This window comes from Lissotriton helveticus, chromosome 5_1 (genome assembly GCF_964261635.1).
Source record: "Lissotriton helveticus chromosome 5_1, aLisHel1.1, whole genome shotgun sequence".
Taxonomy (NCBI): domain Eukaryota; kingdom Metazoa; phylum Chordata; class Amphibia; order Caudata; family Salamandridae; genus Lissotriton; species Lissotriton helveticus.
Genome location: NC_136065.1, coordinates 316,852,168 through 316,872,225, shown reverse-complemented (window position 1 = coordinate 316,872,225; position 20,058 = coordinate 316,852,168). Strand labels below are relative to the sequence as shown.

The 20,058-nt window shown below is 44.1% G+C and overlaps 1 protein-coding gene across 6 annotated transcripts in view; it reads right to left on the bottom strand.

Annotated features, from left to right (window-relative positions):
* Positions 1-20,058, bottom strand: part of AGRN (agrin) — a 727,720-nt gene that overhangs the window by 59,430 nt on the left and 648,232 nt on the right. For all 6 annotated transcript variants that reach the window (XM_078642355.1, XM_078642356.1, XM_078642357.1 and 3 more), the window contains 7 exons: positions 9,127-9,291; positions 8,871-9,014; positions 8,447-8,571; positions 7,541-7,646; positions 4,934-5,305; positions 3,159-3,296; positions 978-1,105 (listed from right to left, as the gene is read on the bottom strand). In XM_078642355.1, coding sequence (XP_078498481.1) covers positions 978-1,105; positions 3,159-3,296; positions 4,934-5,305; positions 7,541-7,646; positions 8,447-8,571; positions 8,871-9,014; positions 9,127-9,291 — 1,178 coding nt within the window. The remainder of the gene's footprint in view (positions 1-977; positions 1,106-3,158; positions 3,297-4,933; positions 5,306-7,540; positions 7,647-8,446; positions 8,572-8,870; positions 9,015-9,126; positions 9,292-20,058) is intronic.

Sequence of the window (20,058 nt, the reverse complement as noted above, 5' to 3'; positions counted from 1 at the left end):
TGCTTCATCAGACATTTTTGAATTGTTTTTGTGATAACATTTTACAAAAAGCAATTTCTAATGAGCACAAGAAATGGTAAAGGCCAAAGATCAGCAGTCAAAGCTAGACCTATTGACCTTATCACTGCTTGTTGGTTTTTGCAATAGACATCAGTAGGAGCTGTTGCTAGAAACAAGGAATGTTGTTTCTGCATGGCCATGTAAATGAAATATTTACATTCAGCAGAAGGCACTGGGGCCTGGAGAAATAGATCAGTTAGGGGCCCTCAGCCCGTTGCATGATATCAGGACAGAGAGGCCTTGCACTGCATGCACAAGTTAAAGCCAGCAGACCCCATAAATTAGATTATAGTGTACATCACATGCACTTAAGAATGTTTCTATTTCCGAAAATAAATGCATTCTGAAGTGCAATGCACATTGTAATGAATGAATATTTCCCAGATAGAGTGTATGTATCAGCAGAAGGTAAACTGGGCTCATCATAGCCCTGTTTTGCATCTTTCCCTGGTACTGCCATTGTGAGTGAGGTGGCCAGGGGTCGCAAGAGCAGTGCCAGGGGTAGCAAAGGACCAGCCAAGGGTCGCAGTTGTGACCCCTAAATAACGTCCATGAAAATGGACCCCATGTCCATAATGAAGCTGCGCCCTAAAAGGACAGAGAGAATGAGTTTAGTGTACAGAGTAAGTTTCCTCTGTCCCAGGTGGGGGTTCTTAAACTAAATCACTGTGCATTCAATTTGCACTCTCTCAGATTTCTTTTCTAACAATTTTGACGTACCCATCTTTCCATGCTACTTAACCGCTATATAACTTCAGAGGGCTTAAAGCAGCTTAAAATTGTAGGGCAATATTTGGAAGCTCTGCACAGAACAGAGCAATTTTCAAAGTTTTATTGTCCCGATAGTTCGTAACAAGCACTCCTCTTCGCTCAAAACTTTGAAAGAGGAAAAAAATGTTTCGGGCAACTCTACTCACCGCACTCTCAATGCTCCTAGCCGTCTCCCCAAAGAGCTCAGATTTAGGGTCGGCCATCTCGGGTGTGTAGAATACCTCCTGCCCTTCGACTTCCTCCAGAATCAGTACTCCCTGGAACGACTTGGTTGCTGCACAGGAAAATATGGGAGTGGTAACAACAATCATGAGTGAATTAACACACTGGAAATGTTACCCACAGATTGCAAACTGAAAACCCATCAACTGTTACGAAGCCCATTCTATCTACCTAGGGGATGGCGCAGGGGGTAGTGCCAGAGGTGGAGGTTAGTGTGATGACTGAGTGATGGAGAGTTAGTATTTGGCCAACAGATGTCAGAGGAGAGGTTTTACCATATACTCTTTTGTTTTAATTGTTTTTTGTTTTTATTTATTTCCCTTGACTTCTGAGCTGGACAGAACACGGGCTGGTTGAGTAATAAAAGAAGAGACGTTAGAGACAAGAGGAGGCACACATCAAGAACGCTGAACTGGACATGTACAATAAAGGAGGCGCACAAGAAAACAAACTTAAAAGGCAACAATGCAAATACTAGAGAAGAAAATACTCCCAGAAATGAAAAATTATTGAAATACACAGAAGAAAGAGGGTCAGGCACACAAGGAGGCAGGCAGTCAAGGAAGTCACAAATGTACATCACAGATGAAGACGTGATTGTCACATTTCCCGAAAAAAAGACATAAAATCTGCTCTCATCAACTAAAACAAACGTAAGTAATTCAAAAGAGCAGCTATAGAATATGTGCAACGGTTGAATTCTACAAAAACATTTTGTAGGGTGAAATGTGACAACTAAGGTGAGAAGCTGTAAACAATAGAACACAAACCAAAAAAAACATTAAAATGACACCTTAGAAGTCAGCACAAAAAAGCACATACCCCAGTAAAATCCACTGAAACAAAAAACAGGCAGAGGAACAAAGAAAGCTAAGAAAATTAAACAAGCAATCAAAATAAAATTATTTAAGAAAACTTGAGAAAAACATGCAAATTAAATAAACACAGAAGTGTAAAATATGTACAAATAAAAAGGGCCATGGGTACAAAGTCATGATTTAAACAAAGCAACAATAAAACCAACACAAATACATACACACACTAAGAAATGAGCTACGGAGTGAATATCTGAAAAGAAGCTAGAAACAAAGTCACATCGGAATAGAAACCAGTAAAAAAACCTCCAAAAAAACACACACCTCATAAAAGATGCAATGAAAGCAAATGACTAATTACAAGAAGCCAAAAATTAACACATCTGAAAAAAATCGTGAATCCTCACATCAAGAATAAATCACATGAATAGACAGCCGGGAACCAACATGAATCAATAATGGAATCCAGAGAGAAGCCCAGGATCATATGCATCAGGGACGAAAACATGAGTCAAACATGGAAAAAGCCAGGAAACACACACATAAGGGAAAGAAACATGAAATAGCTACAAAAAAATACGAAAACTCAAAAGAAGTCATTAAAGACACAGGAGTCAACACCAAAATACATCGGATCACAGATGCGTCCTTTAAATGTTTGCATCACATGGTCTTCATGGAAACAGTGAGGAGAGATTCACAGGAGATGCTTTTGAGAAAGTCACAATAACCATTCTTACAGAACAGACATTCAGGGAGGAGACACACGAAAGGAACAAACCAGTAAGACAAACATAAGAGAGAAAGGAGACATTTATGAGTCAACATTTATGTAAAGATTCAGAGGAAATAAAAGTATATAAAATGGACAATCTTCAAAAAGAACATTAACCCAGCCAACTCAAAAAGAGCTAGACCCAATGAATATAGATAGTAAATGGGCCACTGGCCCTTCTGAGACAATCAGAAAAAACGCTGTAAAAGCGTGGCTAGTCAATGAGCCAACAATGCCTGGTGGAGCGCCAACATCTATTCAATCCGCAGGAAGAAGGCAATCAGGGTCTCAACCAGTGGAGCAGAGGAGCACTCACCACTGTGAAACCAACACAATTCACAGTGCATGCTGCTCATAATGCCTACATCATGCTTAACATTGTTAAGCAAGCACAGGTTAGAAAAGTACCCACCCTGGATTGTCACAAGGTTCACCATGATATTTCATTGCACACTGTGTCACAGTCAGCTTGATCTGAAAGAGAGTCGGGGGCAGGAGAGGGTAGATAGACTCACTTGGGCAGTTGCTTCCGTCTGCATCGGCCACTGCGGTCTTCCCATCAGAGCAGCACCCCAAAGGCGTGTTATAGCATGTCGCCCTCTCTACGGCTGCTGCTGACGTCACCGGGTCCTCTTCTGCCTTTTCATCTTCCCCTAAACCCAGACAGACAGGTGTTTACTGCACAGGCAGAGGTAAATGCATCTTTGATCTTTTCTTAAGAATAGTTTTGTCCATATGTACTTGAATGTCATCACTGTCCGTTTGAAAGCACATGTGTAACACAAAAACACACTGCTGACACCAGCCTGGCTCTAAAAGGTTACACTACCATCTCTTTCAAATTTAAAATGCCACTATGTAAATAAAAGGTTAACCTGGGAGGTCTCAACATTTCCTTTTCTAGCGCTGGTCTGAGGTCACCGCAAGACAGGATATTATTTCTGAACTTCAGCTCGATACGATAATCAAGAGTTTGTGGCATAAAGCTCCACAAAAACACACATCTATTTTCAGAGACCAAACACAGCTTGCCAGTGGAAAGCGTGTCAATGGATCGGGGCTCAAAATAGTTGGAAGTCTGATCACCTGTGGAGGGTATTGGATTCAGGGCCCAAGAAATGTTTATTAAGATGACCATAAGATCAGGGTGTTACATTCAACAGATAGGTTTTTGAATGGAATTCGTGTTACTATTATGAAGTTCTGCATCACTATGAAGACATATATTTTTGGTACGAGTGAGGATGTTAGTACTAAAGTGTAAATAAGGTTAACTGACTGTGTGTACACATTCAAATTCTATAGAGGAACGTTTGGAGACATACAGTACATTTTCTGGAATCTAGAAGCTATATGGTCTGTGCACAAAAATCATTCACTCAATTGGACACAATCAGGGCTTTAAGTGGGGGGAAAAACTGGGGGTGTTCTAAAAGGGGCGGGACAAACCTCTTAAAGGGGTGTGGCCTATCCAAGTAGGGGCATGGTCTAAATCAAGATAACTAGCATTGTGTTAGGGCTGGGGCAGGATCACGCAGATTAGTTCCTCTCTCTGCACTTCACTTGTTGCTGGATTAAACTGCAGCCTTGACACTCACTGTGAAAGACCAGAGCAGGGTCGTGCTGGAGCAGGCGGCCTGTGGTCATCTCTCGCCTAATCATTCAATGATGTCAAGGCTGGCACCATGACAACGTTCCTCCTGCGCTGCAAAAAAAGAGGGGAAATCCTGAGAGAAAATGGCTCTCTTTAAAGGATTTCCCTTCCTCCTACAACGCGGATCTCCTGGCATGACGTCATGCCTTGACCTCCACTACTCAGTGGTGAGCAAAATGAGCATGGGCACATTGATGTGCATGCACTCACTGCAGTCCAAGAAAAAAAAAAAAAAAAAGAAAACGGACTACCTTTGCGAGGCCCGAAAATAGAGCCCGATAGAGACCCGTTTCGATGCCGCCTGAAAATAAGTGCCGGTGCTCAAACCCGGCCCACTTAAAGCCCTGGACATAGTATGTAGTAAGGCTGCGACTAAAATGGACACTATTGCTCTCACTACATTATTGGTTTCGTTTATATATAAATATATAAAGTAAGCAGCATTGTTTTGTATTCAGTTAACATAGGCAACATTTTCTTCATTTCATGTTTTAAATTAAGCCTTGAAAGTCTTTCTAAGACTTTCAAATGTTCTTACGTACTAGAGTTTAATACAGAGCCGTACGTACAGAGGCTAATGGTGGAAAATAGGGACCAGAGCAATGATGTTGTTAAACACCTTGGCATGCACTTTACCTGCTGGTTCAGATCCACTTGCTTCCTGGTCTCCGCTGGCCTCCATATCCTCATCCCCACTTCCTAACGCACTGCCCGACCCGGACAAGGGTAGCTGGGTAGTAGGCATCACGACAGGGGCAGTTAGGATGGGTGTGACCTTTGTTCCCTGGCTGCTCGGAATAGAAGAGTGAGTGGCCGGCTGGAAAGTACTTTGTCCTTCTGTGCTCTCTGTGGTGATGTCTTCCTCGAAGTGAAGTGGAGTGTTCATCTCATCATCAGCATCATACTCTTCAGTTGTAGCGCTCAGTGTGGTGGGCAAGAGCAGGCTCATGGGTGGTGTGGTGGCGGCGGCAGTCGTTGGTGCAGACTGGCTGCTGTGCGAGATCGACTCTGTAAAAATTTGTGGAGATGAAAGAGTCAAAGAAAGCATGAAAGACTATTACATCAGGCACGCCATTTTCTAAAGGGGTACCTAGAACCCGCTTGACAGATTACATTGCACAAGAAACATGCCTGATTCTTCTCAGAGAGCGAGGTGCAAGCTGAAACGGGAGACACTCGCCATACATGTCACGGTATGTTGCAAATAGTCACCTGGGCAAAGAAAAAACTTAACTGCACAGCATTTCCAATGGAGACACAACAGAAACACCAAATCGCAGAAGTACAACAGGACCCATGACAAGGAACTAACACGTCCACATTCAGTGACCTCATCAGGACATCCCTTGTCTTCTCTGCAGGTTTTGTGGATCAGAATCTAGTTTTGAAAGCCTTCAGCGAAGACAGACTAAGCAGGGGCGGTGCAGACCAGAATCTAACGTAAAAATCCAAAGCCCTTCTTGGGGTTGGTACAGAATGTTTGAGGTGTCAAAGGCCATTTTTGATAAGAGCCATGGGGTGGTTTGTTCTGAATTGGATGCTGTCTTAATACGTCAATACTGTAGTAGCTGACATATAGAAGAAAAGGGACAACCCTATGTGCCAGAAATAAAAGATCTGAACGTTATAGAAGCAAAAAGGCAGATGGGAAACATTTTCAACATTTTCTTTTAGTCTCTGTGTGGGGTGGCCTCTTGGAAAAGTATCACAACACCACTTGTTATAAGCCCATTTATGCTGATAAACTAAATGCTGATACATTTAGGGCTCCAGTTGTGTGTTCCCTTTGTACTCCAGACCCAGCTGAATATTGAGTGGTTCAAAAGTCCTCAACCCATGGACTTTGGGACTTCGTAGCCTCTGTGCCTTGGGTATGCGGTTTCCCATAGCCTGCGTGGAGACACGCCATTTGTCAGGTGGCTCCAGCACACTTTCCATCCACCAGAAACTCTGGAGCCCCTGAAATCCAGGGAATCCGCCAACTTGCCTGTTCACCCACACCTACCTCCAGCTGTTTATGTAGATTCCCATATGCCTACCTCCCTCCCTTATCTACATGGCCTCATTAGAATTCCCACTGAATGCCAGGGGCTCCACCTGGCATCTGGCTAGACGAAGAGAGTCGGACTGTGCATCCTAGTATCAGACACCCAAGTTACCACAACTACCTTGCTATTCCAGGACACAAACTCTGCGTACTAGATGCTGAAGCTGCCATTCCCCGAATGTGAGCATCAAGGACAAAGAAATGGGTGCCACGCTCTTTCCTATGACCCCATTCTTCTGGACCCTTCTGCCCACCAATGTGTCTGAGTAGAGATGGGAGGGACAAAGGTTGGGCTGCAGACCTGAAGAAATACCTAGAACCCATGTGGAGAATGAAGGATATGACTAGAGACTGGACAATACCATCCTCAGTCTACAGGAGAGCAAAGTGATTAGTGGGGACTGGAGATATGGAAAGGATGACTGGCTGTTAATGCCTCTCTTATGATATCCCTGGCTCCATCCTGAGGCGCAAGCAGCACTGAAACTGCAGAATTGGAGTCACAACAGTGAGCTTTAAGACCCAGTTACTAAATGGTGGGAGAATAAGCATCATGCAAATTTGTAACTTAGTTACAAGGCATCTATCTATTCAGTGTTGTAGAAGAATGTATATTTTTCTTTTAACGTTTGCTTATTTCCACTCCTGGAATGTGGTATTAAATGGACAAGCCCAGAAACCTTGCACGGATGAGGCAGCACACGCGTGAATCGAAACAAACACAGAGCGATTGGCCAGATTCAACTTTGTCTTTGAATGAAGAATGTTGATGTAGGAGGCCGAACACTGCCCCTGGATTAATGATCTGATGCATTCATTAAGTAAAAAAAGGGGCCATACCAGCAAAATGGAACAAATCCCTGAAAAAGGTCCATGATGATAAAAGGTCAGAAACTGTACAGCAGGTTCGTGAGTGGAAGAAATGAACGATAAGATAGGTATTCTAGAGAGTGGTGACAAATGCGACCCACTGTTCATACATTTCCCTTTTTATAGATTAGCTTTTCAAGATTTTTCCAGTCTCTCCACTAGGTTGTGGTAGATTGCAAACATTGGCAAAAGAAGTGAGTAAGATGAAAAGGTAACAAGAGATGTGTGGGCAACCTAGCTGCAAATATAGTAAAAACACAGAGATATAAACTCACAAATATACATGTACACAAGCTGCCCAATGTTCTTGGAGGAGGAGGGCTCACCTTGACACTGTCCAGGATGTTTCACCGTGATCTCCCGCCCTTGTCGGCAAGCAATTGTTTTCAGCTGGCACTGGTCGCCATAGGTCACTCCATCGGAGCCGCAGACCTGTGGGACACAGAAAAAGACCCCGTGTACAAAGCATCAGGATATGCATGATGGACACGAGAGACTGCACAAGAACTAGAAACCTCCCACACTGCGATGAAGAGATTATTATAACTATCAATAAGAGACAATAGAGCCAAAGAATCGAAGAACAACAGAAATAGCATGTGACAAACTCTGATCTCTGCAAAGGAAAAACTTGTTTGATGAGGCACACAATATAGGGGAAGAAAAGAGAAGAGCTTTCCGTAAAGAGGTACTCCAGGGACCAATCACATTAGTAGTGTGGAACGCACAGTCCCAAAACATTCTCTGCTGAATTTGCAACCAGGAAATGAAACGCTGCCCCGTGTGACTGGTCGGAGTGGGAAACCCGCTGCTCGAATATTGAGGAAGTATGGAAAGCCCCAAAAACCTTCAACATGCAGAAAGGAGATATTCACATGACTCCTGGGAGGAACACGACACAACTTGGAAGCATGCCTTTAATTCTAGAGGCGACGTAGGTACAAGAAGTGGCAACAGGTTGGACAGGACACTGTCACACCACTGTAGGAATGACTTTACATTTCTGAGACTCGAAGACCATCCAAATGAAGTGATAGATAATGCAAAGGATTTTTTTTTGCTGAGAGACAGCGGGGGATGGGAGATGTGCTTCTGAGTGAAATAATGCCCTCATCAAGGTACGCTTACTGGAGGCATCAGTGAGGACCAGACTTCAAATGACGAAGTGGACAAGGCTTGTGCACGAAGACATTGATGCCGTGAAACAGGTGGTATGGGATGAATTCTCTTACCTTGGTTGTGTTGGTCTCGTCGCAGAGAAGGGTTGGGCATTCACAGTGGGCAAATCCACTATCCTCCACACAGGAGGCACCAAACTCGCACTTCAAGTCAGCGCAGTTCTTCGGAGCCGAGGGATCTGAGAACACAATTCTGATATCATGAACAGATCAAAGACTCTGAGGGCTATGAAAATGCACACACACAACCTTACTTGGTTTAAACACCTAAGCAACAACTGATACCTTGAGTGCTGCATCCATCTTTTCAGTGCCACTCAACTGGCCAGTCATGCACTTACACACCCACTCCTCCTAGGTCTGCACCCTTTTTCCATCTAAAGCCACTTTGTGCTTGTCCACCATCTCACGTATCACCATAAGAGGCCGACAAGCACTCTTGGGAGTGTACCATACCTCCAAGGAATGTGTGCCTCACCTTTCTCACATCCAGTCATGCCTGGTGTGCTGCCGTCTGGACACTGGTTGCATTTCATGCCCGTGATACCAGTCTTACACGAACACAGGCCCGTCATCTGTTCGCAGTCATCTCGGACGGAGCCCACAGGGTCACAGTTACAGGCTATGGATCGGAGAGAAAAATAAACATCACAACAGTGATTGATGCTCTGAACTCCAAAACCTCCCTCTGATGCAGAGGGCAAGTGGTGGGCAGAAAGTGCTACTTCACTTACGTGTACACCCGCTCTTCTTGTCGGTGACGATTCCGCGGAAGTTCCAGAACCCTGGTTCACATCGATCGCACTTTAAGCCTCCAACACCGGGTTTACATGAGCACTGTCCAGTAGATGGGTCACAAACGCCACCGTAAGAGCCATAGTGGTTACACTGGCAGCTGCCTGAAGAAGCAATTTAGACAGAAACATATCACCCACCTTGGACCATCCTATCTGCAAAGCACCTCTCTGGGCATGTTCATCATTCTATCTCACTGCACCACTGAAAGAAAGTACTCAATGCATATTTCTTTGATCCCACTGTAACATCCTACAATTCAGTGCTTGAAATGGAAAAATAGAAGTACAGGCTCCCTGTACCAGAGTGCCTGATTGTTCCTAAGAAGTGCCATTACTCTACGAGTAAAAGTATTAGGTCACTCTTGAGAAGTGCCGGTACTCTTCCTCGCAAAATAAAAAAACAAGCTGGTACTCGGTACCGGAAAGTACAGGTCCATTTAAAGCACTGCTATATTTCAATAACATTAATAGTCTTCGATTGTGTCAGTGCACAGAATAAAGAATATCCCTAGCATTTATATTCCATCAGTCTCACTGAAGCACCCTGAAGCATTTATACACCTATCTCACTGAATCACTGCACAGGACAACTGTAGGCTTTGCTAGCCTTTCTTCTCACTGTGTGTCTGCAGAGGGTAGAGAATATCGCAGACATTTACATTCCTTATTTCTCACTGCATTCCTGAATAGTGTAAAGAATATCCCGAGGCACAGTGATCCATTTACTGTACTGGAAGACCCTAAAGCACGTATACTCTTTTGAACACAGAGCAGATAATATCCAGTGGGATTAGTAACCCATGTCTTTCACTGCATCACTGAATGTACGCACACTGTCCATCAACATTGACATTGTTTTAACACACTGTATCACTGCACACACAAGAAATATCCCCAGAATTTATATTCCATTCTTCCCACCGCATGGGATAAATAATATCCCTGGGCACTGCCAATCGACCCCACTGTACACTGCACAGAAAAAAAGAATAGCCCTGGCTATTGCCATTCTTCGATCGCACTGTATAACAAAAAGCATTCATGGGCATTTACATCGTTTTGTCTCACTTCATAGAATAAAGAATATACCTGGACACTGCTGACCAACCCTACTGCATAGATGAAAAATGGCTCTGCTATTCTTCTTTAACACTGCATAAAATAACTATCCGTGGGCACTTCCATCCTTCTGCTTCGCTTCATAGAATAAATAATATCCCATGGTACTGCCATTCTACGGCATGGAATAAAGATTATCCAGAGGCACTGATAACCTACTGTATCACTGAATGGAATAAAGAATATCCAGAAGCACTGCCATTCTACGGCATGGAATAACGAATATCCAGAGCCACTGCCATCCTACTGCATGGAATAAAGAATATCCTGAGGCACTGCCATCCTACTGCATCACTGCGAGGAATATCATGAGGCACTGCCATCCTACTGCATCACTGAATGGAATAAAGAATGTCCAGAAGCACTTCCATTCTACGGCATGGAATAAAGAATATCCTGAGCCACTGCCATCCTACTGCATCACTGCATGGAATAAAGAATATCCCGAGGCACTGATACCTACTACATCACTGCATGGACTGAAGAATATCCAGAAGCACTGCCATTCTACTGCATGAAATAAAGAATATCCCGAGCCACTGCCATCCTACTGCATGGAATAAAGAATATCCTGAGGCACTGCCATCCTACTGCATCACTAAGAGGAATATCATGAGGCACTGCCATCCTACTGCATCACTGAATGGAATAAAGAATGTCCAGAAGCACTTCCATTCTACGGCATGGAATAAAGAATATCCAGAGGGACTGATACCCTACTGCATCACTGCATGGAATAAAGAATATCCTGAGCCACTGCCGTCCTACTGCATCACTGCATGGAATAAAGAATATCCAGAGGCACTGATACCTACTGCATCACTGAATGGAGTAAAGAATATCCAGAAGCAACGCCATTCTACGGCATGGAATAAAGAATATCCTGAGCCACAGCCATCCTACTGCATCACTGCATGGAATAAAGAATATCCTGAGCCACTGCCATCCTACTGCATCACTGCATGGAATAAAGAATATCCTGAGGCACTGATACCCTACTGCATCACTGCATGAAATAAAGAATATCCTGAGCCACTGCCATCCTACTGCATCACTGCATGGAATAAAGAATATCCAGAGGCACTGATACCTACTGCATCACTGAATGGAGTAAAGAATATCCAGAAGCAACGCCATTCTACGGCATGGAATAAAGAATATCCTGAGCCACAGCCATCCTACTGCATCCCTGCATGGAATAAATAATATCCAGAGGCACTGATACCTACTGCATCACTGAATGGAGTAAAGAATATCCAGAAGCACTGCCATTCTACGGCATGGACTAAAGAATATCCTGAGCCACTGCCATCCTACTGCATCACTGCATAGAATAAAGAATATCCTGATGCACTGCCATCCTACTGCATCACTGCAAGGAATAAGGAATATCATGAGGCACTGCAATCCTACTGCATCACTGAATGGAATAAAGAATACCCGTAGGCATTGCTCTCTTCCTACCTCACTGCACAGTAGAAAGAACGCTCCTAGGCATTGCCATCCTTCTATATTTTTCTATTACTGAACAGTATAATGAATATCTAGAGGCACTGCCATCCATCTACTACACTGCATCAATGCATAGTGCAAGTAATATTCTAGCAAACTGCATACATAATAAACCCTTTGTACTGCCATGTTCGGCTTCACTGCATCAGTACATGGAACCCAATGTTCCTAGCAATTGCTACCCTTCTACCTCACGACTTAGATGAATGCTGCCCGGTCATTGCCATCTTTCTGCCTCACTACACAGAACAACTATCCCTGGGCACTGCCACCTTTCTGCCTCACTGCATCGCTGAGTAGAATAAAGGCTATCCATGGGCACTGCCACCTTTCTCCCTCACTACCAGCATCACTGTGTAGAATAAAGATTAGCCCTGGGTACTGCCACCTTTCTCCCTCACTACCAACATCACTGTGTAGAATAAAGATTAGCCCTGGGTACTGCCACCGTTCCACCTCATTGCACACAATAAGGACCATCTCTGGGCATTGCCATCTTTCTCTGTCGTTGCATCGCGGAGTAGAATAACGACTATCCCTGGGCACTGTCATCTTGTGACTGCCTGCATAGAATAAAGAACACCCCTGGCATTTATAGAACTTCCACCTCCCTGCATTACTGCGAGGAATTAAGAACGGTGCCCAGAATCTCTCTCCTTCCCATATCATTGCACGACATAAAGAACATCCCCGGGCGTTTATAGCCCTTTAAACTCACAGTGTGAAACCAGCATAAACAGGCATTTATTACAATTCCATTTGCAGTGCCAATTTACCTCGTGCTGCTTTGCTTGAATATTACATTTTGGAGGAGAAGACGTGGGCACCAGGAGTTAATCTGTCTGATAAGTCACAGTGCATTACCACGGGAGAGCAGTGTATTCCCTGGAACAGATGTTCCCTGCACTGCAAAAATCTGGATTCGCGGCGATATGTGAAGTATTTGTGTGTTGACAGTCGAGCTGGCAGCACGATTATGACTTCTGTGGACTCAGGCGTGATGCACCTGGAGGTGAAGCCACCTGTCTGGAAATGCATAGCAGTCTAGCCTCAGAAAAAATCCAAAGAGCAGATGGAGGAGAGAAAGATGGTGCAGGAGAGCCAGAGGAGAAGGGGGACTAAAGTATTTTTCAGCATCATACTTAGGCAACTCTCGAAGCTCTTTATGTGAAGGGCTGTGGAAAGACATCTCCTGACACTTGATCACCCTTACTTTGCTGCATATTGTCAAGGCCACAGTGAACAGAAGTATGTGGGCTACAAACGAGTTGGGTTTCCTCCCCTGAGGCGTGGTGCCTTCCAGTTTCTGAGCAGGACATTGGGAGCTGAGGTGTGCCATAAAGTTATGTAGCCATGAGTTGGTATTGCAGGCACAGCACAATCTTTGGCTGTGTAATGTTATGTGTAGCTTCTTGTATGGCTGCTGCACAAATATTGCGTGTGCACACATAGAAGCATACACTGGGAGTGACAACATGTACTCACCAGCCGTAACCATGGTGCCTCAGGACTGCTTCACGTAACAGTAAAACATGGCAAGGGCACCGTGCACGACATTAGTTGGACATGCCTTGTACCACAGCTGTTTCCTGCCTCGCTTCACAGCAGTGCCATTCTTGACACCAGTCCCATGCACGGTTCATGCCATCTGAGACCATCAAAGCACATGTACTCACGCCCAAAGCTGCAGTCATCTGAACAGTCACCACCCCACCCCTCCCAGGAGCAATAATGCACCCACAGCAACCAAGAGCAGAACGTGTTCAAGAACAACTTCCCATCTGGATATGTGAGAAAGTCTAGCAAATTCCACTGCATGAACATACTTTGTGCGGGGGCGCGCCAGCAGAGCCGACACCAGGTGCTGTAGACATGTGCAAAAAAAAGCTGCTATAGAATCGTCTGTCCCGTCAACACACAACACCACGCGAACACAAGTCGTAGATTCAGATTCTATTCTTATACCAGATTATGCGCAGAAGCCAGAGAAACCACTGACCCAATAGCCCCTGTCATTGCAGCTGTGTGACGACTGCCCTGTTCTTTAACAGTGTGCCCGTTGCCTCCTCCATCCATGAATCTACGGAGCACGCTCATGGTCATACTACTAACATCTCCTGGCCACATTACCAAAAAAGTAGAAATAAAGACGCTATCCTGGTCTTATAGAATACATGAATGCAAGAGAACACTCCTTGTCAACCCCCCAGACTACTATCTGGAACAGCCCTCTCTCAGACAGAGCAATAAAAAACAATACAAGCAATGTTCCAAGTCACAGAAAAAGGGACAGACATATGTGGCTGTACCTCTAAAATACAAGGTTTTGCCAGGCTGCTTAATTCATTTCAATTCAGGGAAGGGGTGGTTCGCATCAGAGGAACCAGGCTAACGGGGAAACTTGGACGCATAGTATACAGCAAAGGCAATACCAATTGACAGGGATAATGAGATACCTGCTGTCTTGGTAGATATCACATAGGAATGTATTAGATGGTGTTCGCAATTCATACGTACAAATTGCACACCGACTGGTGTGAGAACGGGGATGCAATTTGTGATTTACTCAACGTACAAAGATGTAACATTGCAAAGTGTTCATTCGTAGAAGGTTGCAAAATGACCAGCTCAATGAATATTATTAATTAGGCATGTCTCTGTTTGTTTCCCCTTGTGATTGGCTATGAATGCAGGGCTAGTGGTCTGTTAAGGATAGCAGACTTCCATCCCTATGCTTGCATTTCCAAAACGGATTGTGTCCTTAAAGAAAAGAAACATGCAGTCATCCTCTTGAATATTGTTTGCTCGTTTTGAAGACGCCCAACATAATTCACAAATGGGAAACTGCAAGGGAGTTGCCAGAAAAGTAAAATACTCCCTACTTGAAACAGACCTCTAATTTGATCGAGCGTGTAAAACAGAAGAGTTCCTTTCACCCTCCTTCCTTCTATCCATCCATGTATCCTATCAATCCATTCATCCATCCTTTCACCTATCCATCTACCTACAAATTGCCGCATGCATTCATCTTTTCACCCATCAATATGTTCACATATCTGTCTTTTAAGCATCCATCCACTCACTGTTCTCCGTATGCCCATTCTACCCTTCCATCCATTCATTCATTCTTTCACCAGTCAGTCCTTTCACCCTTCCATCCCGCTGTTCACCCTTCAGTCCTTTCACACCTCCATCCACTCATTCTTTCATACTTCCTTTCACCTTTCATCCATCTTCCTTTTCCTTTCTCCTGTGGTTATTTTTCCCTTTCTAACCACCGATCTTTTTTCTTTAAGCCTTACTTTTTCTTTACTATCTTTCGCTCTCTCATGTTCATTGTTTTCCTGCGTGTTTATTTCTCTCCGTTTTTCTCCATTTATTTTTTCTTTTATTTGTTTCCTTCCCTGTGCATGTCAGGTGAAAGTCCACAACAATCTCCCATGGGATTTCCTGGCAGTGTTATTTACTAGATGTTGGTCTTCAGACCTGTAGACATAAAAGGCCCATAGACAACTAATGTATATGTGGGCCCAATTTACTAGCTTATCCAGCCCAGTGGCAGCCCCTGCTTACACTGCTAAAGTGGGGTGTTCCTACTCCACTGGGAAGCTGTCACTCACGCATGGACAGTTTCTCCTTTGTGACTCATACCACCACAGACAGAGGGATGGGATACACTCAAGGCCATAGACTAGGCTGCCAAGTCAAAATTGAGGGTTGTATAAAGCAAATGAGTGTGCTCCTCTTAAGGTGTACTTAACTTTGTCACAAAATCCCACAAAGCAGGGCCAGGCAGTTCAAGACCAGCAATCTATGAGGTTCATATCGCAATAGGACCTTAGAGTCTAGAATAACCTTCTTTCATTAGGAATAAAAATAATGGTCTCAAAGACACTAACAGAAGCCTGCTGAAAATAAGAAGGTTAATGCCCGAGATAGAGCTATTCTCTAGCAATAGAGAGCACAATGTTTGAGGCAGAGCAGCAGTAGCGTCTCAGAAGACTTCGGAGGCACTGAAATACGCCCTGTCAGGTACATCACACCCTAACCAGACTGTCTGTGGGGATTACACACAGAGCTGTCTCCAAAGTCGCAGAACTAAGAGGTGGTACCTCGACTAGCCTTCTAGAGAGGTTTTAAAAAACACTGCCCATAAGCTGTGGTGAGATGACAGCTGCATCACAATCAGCAACTCGAGAGTCAAATGTTTCTGCCTGCCTTGAAGCATGTGAGGAACGCTGCAGGAATGACAAACTGACACAGGAGAAGTCAGGCAGCCCTGAGGCTAAAGCAGACTGCAATGTCCCTAAAGAAATGCATCTTCCACATAATAAAAGCTTATTGGTTGCTCTTAGTTGAGGAAGTTTGCAGTAAAACAGGTAGTGTCTGAGTTGTTCAATAGTCTCATCAAGCCAGTCTGTCTGCTGGCTGCCATTCCAGCATCAGCTGCCTTGGCAAAATGGCCGTCTCTTTATATGTAGATAAGATATTAAAATGTAAGTCTACAATAGACCAGCTTTTAAAGCTAGGTGGTTCAGTTTTACCGCTGGAGGAATTACAAACCAAAGTGGTAGTAAACACTCTGCACTGTTCACTGGATTACGAAGGAACCCTCAACAATAATTCAAACTTTCAATCGAACTTTCGTTTTACAGCTGCCATAGCCACATTCAATTGCCGAGGAAATTCAGAAATTTACTAGTGATGAGCTCCAAAACCCCAACCGCGAGCTCCTTACTAGCTTGCTGCCAGCCAATACTCTGTAGCAAATTTCCTCACTGGCCGAAGTTCACCTGACTGAATATCATAATTCTGTCTCGAAAAGATAGGATTCCGCAGCTCTCCCCAAACCTGAAATTGAAACTCGGCTTTGAAAAAACTTCAATCATTCGCTGTATGATTGGGCAAGCTTTTGCCCAATCACAGGATTTCCGAAGATATGGGAATCAGATAATGTATAAGAGCAACACAGCAATTACATTTGTCAGTCTTTTTAGGCAGCCTGGCAGTACCTGGCAGTGCAAGCGCTGCTCTGCGAGGCATGCTGTTTTCAGGTATGGTCTTGAAGCTCTGTCCACTTTCCGCTCATATGTTTCATTGGCTTGTGTCACTGTCCTTTGTCAACTGTGGATATGCTTAGCAGTCCTTCCTTAGTACCGCCTTGTCTCATTTTGTAACCTTCCATGAGGACACCCCCTGTTACACGTGTTGTTTCTCGGTAGGCTTTAATTACAGCCCCCGAGCACTATTTTGTTAAATGGTTTTCACCTGCCTGCTGGTGCAGGCAGGACACGCTTTCCCGCAACACTGGATTTAAATTTTTTTCATAGCACGGCAAGCTACGCTGATACAGTGGCAGCAGGACCTTTGGTTTCTTTGCGGCCGCCAGTTTTTTTTCTTCTATTTCTTTGTTTACAAGCCAAGCCCCCCATGCCGCGCTTTCACTTTAATGGTTGCTGCGCCCCTTTCTTTAGACGAGCCGCTTCAAAAGAAAGGTGCGCAGTCACTATTAAAGTGAATCAATGCATGGGGCGTTTTTACAAAAAATAGGCATTTGTTTGTCAACTTGACAAACAGACGCTTTTTTTTGTAAAAGCGCTGCATACAGTGCTTTCACTTTAAAGGTGGCCACGCCCCTTTTAGACAAGCCACATCTAAATAAAGGTGGACGCCCGCCATTAATGTGAAAGCGCGGCATGGTGCGATTTTACAAAAAAAATTATTTACAATGCAATAGATCTCGCATTTGCGAGAGTTTAAGCTATTGGCACTGTAAATGACAATCCCCCAGATTCATCATTGTCATGTTTTGCGAGTCCTTAATAGCGATTATTAAGGAATCACTATTAAAGACTCGCAAAACGGGATTCATGTAGAAATCGCAATATTTTTTGAGAATTCTACTGCTTCCTTATTTGCGATTCGCAAATTGCGAATCGCAAATAAGGAATGGCTTTCCCATTCATTCCTATGGGCCTAAAGGCCCATAGGAATGAATGGGGAGTCATTCCTTATTTGCGATTCGCAATTTGCAAATCGCAAATAAGGAAGCGATTACAAGGGTGCCAGGGTGTCCAAAGGACACCCTGTAGCACCCCTGAAATGATAATGTACACTGATGTTGCGCACACACATGTCCAAAGGACATGTGTGTGTGTAACATACAACTTAGAAAAATGCACTAAAGTGCATTTTTCTAAGTTTTCGCTATTTACCACGTAGTCAGACTTCGCGGTAAATAGCGGCCCCAGATTGCGAAATCGCAATTTTAAAATGGTTCATGAATTGCATTTAAGGAATCTCAAATTGAAATTCCTTAAATGCAATTATTCGCAATTTAGCGATTTCTGAAAATGCGATTTTTGCATTTGGGATGATGAATCCCAAATGCAACAATAGCGCTCGCAAAGGGCCAGATTCTCAGAATCTGGCCCTTTGCGAGACGTTTTGGCCTTGATGAATCTGGCTGAATGCCTTTTATTTATCTATTTTAAAAACAACACATAAATAAAAGAGACCTATTGCACTGCAAATACTTTTTTTTTTTACTAGGCCATGGCCTGGACACCGATGTTACAGACGTCACAGACAGATGACTCTGGGCATTCGGCAGGTCTAGCGCTAATTAACTTATTGAAGGTATTTGATAGGCAATAGTTTGTGAGGCAACATAAGCTAACAATATTACAGATAAGAACTGGATGAATCTGTTCCTGAAGAGTCAGAACCAACATGTTAAACTATTTACCACAGAGTGCTGCTCTTCTTTCTCTTCTTTAGCGCATATATGTAACAACTTCCTGGGGTCATCGGGATGCACGGGCTGGGCTTCCTGTTGCACGCTACTGGTGACTAACTTGTAAGGAAGGGATGGCAGTTGTGTCCATTTCTGTCTATTCAAAGTCTATTCCTGGTTGACATCCAGTAAATTGCAACTGAACGGCGCCAAAATTGGGGAACTATTTCTTGATGTTTCACCACTGAGCACCCCCCAGAGCGCCAGCATTCAGGTGACCTGAAGTGTTGTGTGCCCACTCACTCAGCAAAAAACTTCAGTGTATAGTTTGATAGCAAGCTGCAGGACAGGCGGCCGGTCACAAAGATATTAAGGTTACCAACTACAAACTGAGGCTAAAAAGAAACTGTAGGAAATACATTTTTCCATGTGGTTCCCACCCGTCTTCTATGCTAGCTTCTGCTGGTATTCTATCCCTGCACGTTGACCAATCACTAACTAGTTTCTCGAGGCATAAATTTCACCATTAAAACATTATGACCGAGGGTTTGTAACACTCATCATATGAGGGCTTGCATTGATATGTAAATGCACTGTGTTTAGTGTGTTCGTTCTCAGGAGCACAGGTTGCTAATCCTTTGAACAGAAGGAGCCTAGCTGAGTGCTGGGAAGAGATGGTCAAGCGTGTGCCCTTTGCAAGAATCAGGACTGTTGCAGACAGTGCATAGGTGCAGAGGTCTCTGCTGGACAAGGCCAGAGAAAAGGACAGTAAATAAATGTGCAGAGGTTTGGACTAGCTCTGTGCATCAGAGAATTCGTCAATATCAATGCCAAGATGAATTGAACTATGGCCCATGCCTCCTTTGCGGTGGGTGAGGTGGAGGTGGGGGGGTCTGGGTTCATAGGTCATCAAACCAGTTTGGGTGAGACCAGCATTGCTTTGCCATGGGAGAGAGCGAATGAAAATGGCCTTTGCTGGAAGTTTCTCGCATTGTAAAAGCTTCCAACTAACCACTCATTTTGGAGAGCAACTTGTAGTAAAGCGGGCACTGCATGGGTGGAGATTGAGAACAGGGACATTTCATCTCCTCTGCCTGGATTATTATAATGGATGTTAGGAGGTCGAAGCCTCAGTAGATATCTGGATTTTTCAGATGCTGTGGAGTTTGCCAGCCTGCGAGTGTGTGCGGCCAAAGTACCGGACGAGCCAGACATCTGCTACAATATGAATATCAGGTGAGCGGTTGCCATTAGAGCCAAGATTTGTGGGTGCACAATGGAAGAAAGAACACAGGTAGAAGTCTGAAATGTAGAGAAGAAAGACATGGTGTAGAACTGAGCAGCAGAAAAGAGACAACTTTACTTTGTGAGAGCGCTGTTGCCGACCGGGCTCTGAGTGCGCGGATCACCTGGTGGCCTCCAGGGGCACATAAGGAGGAAAGGAAATGACCCTGCTTGTGTAGCAGATCATTTGAGACTGGTTTTGCACCCACCTTTGTGGA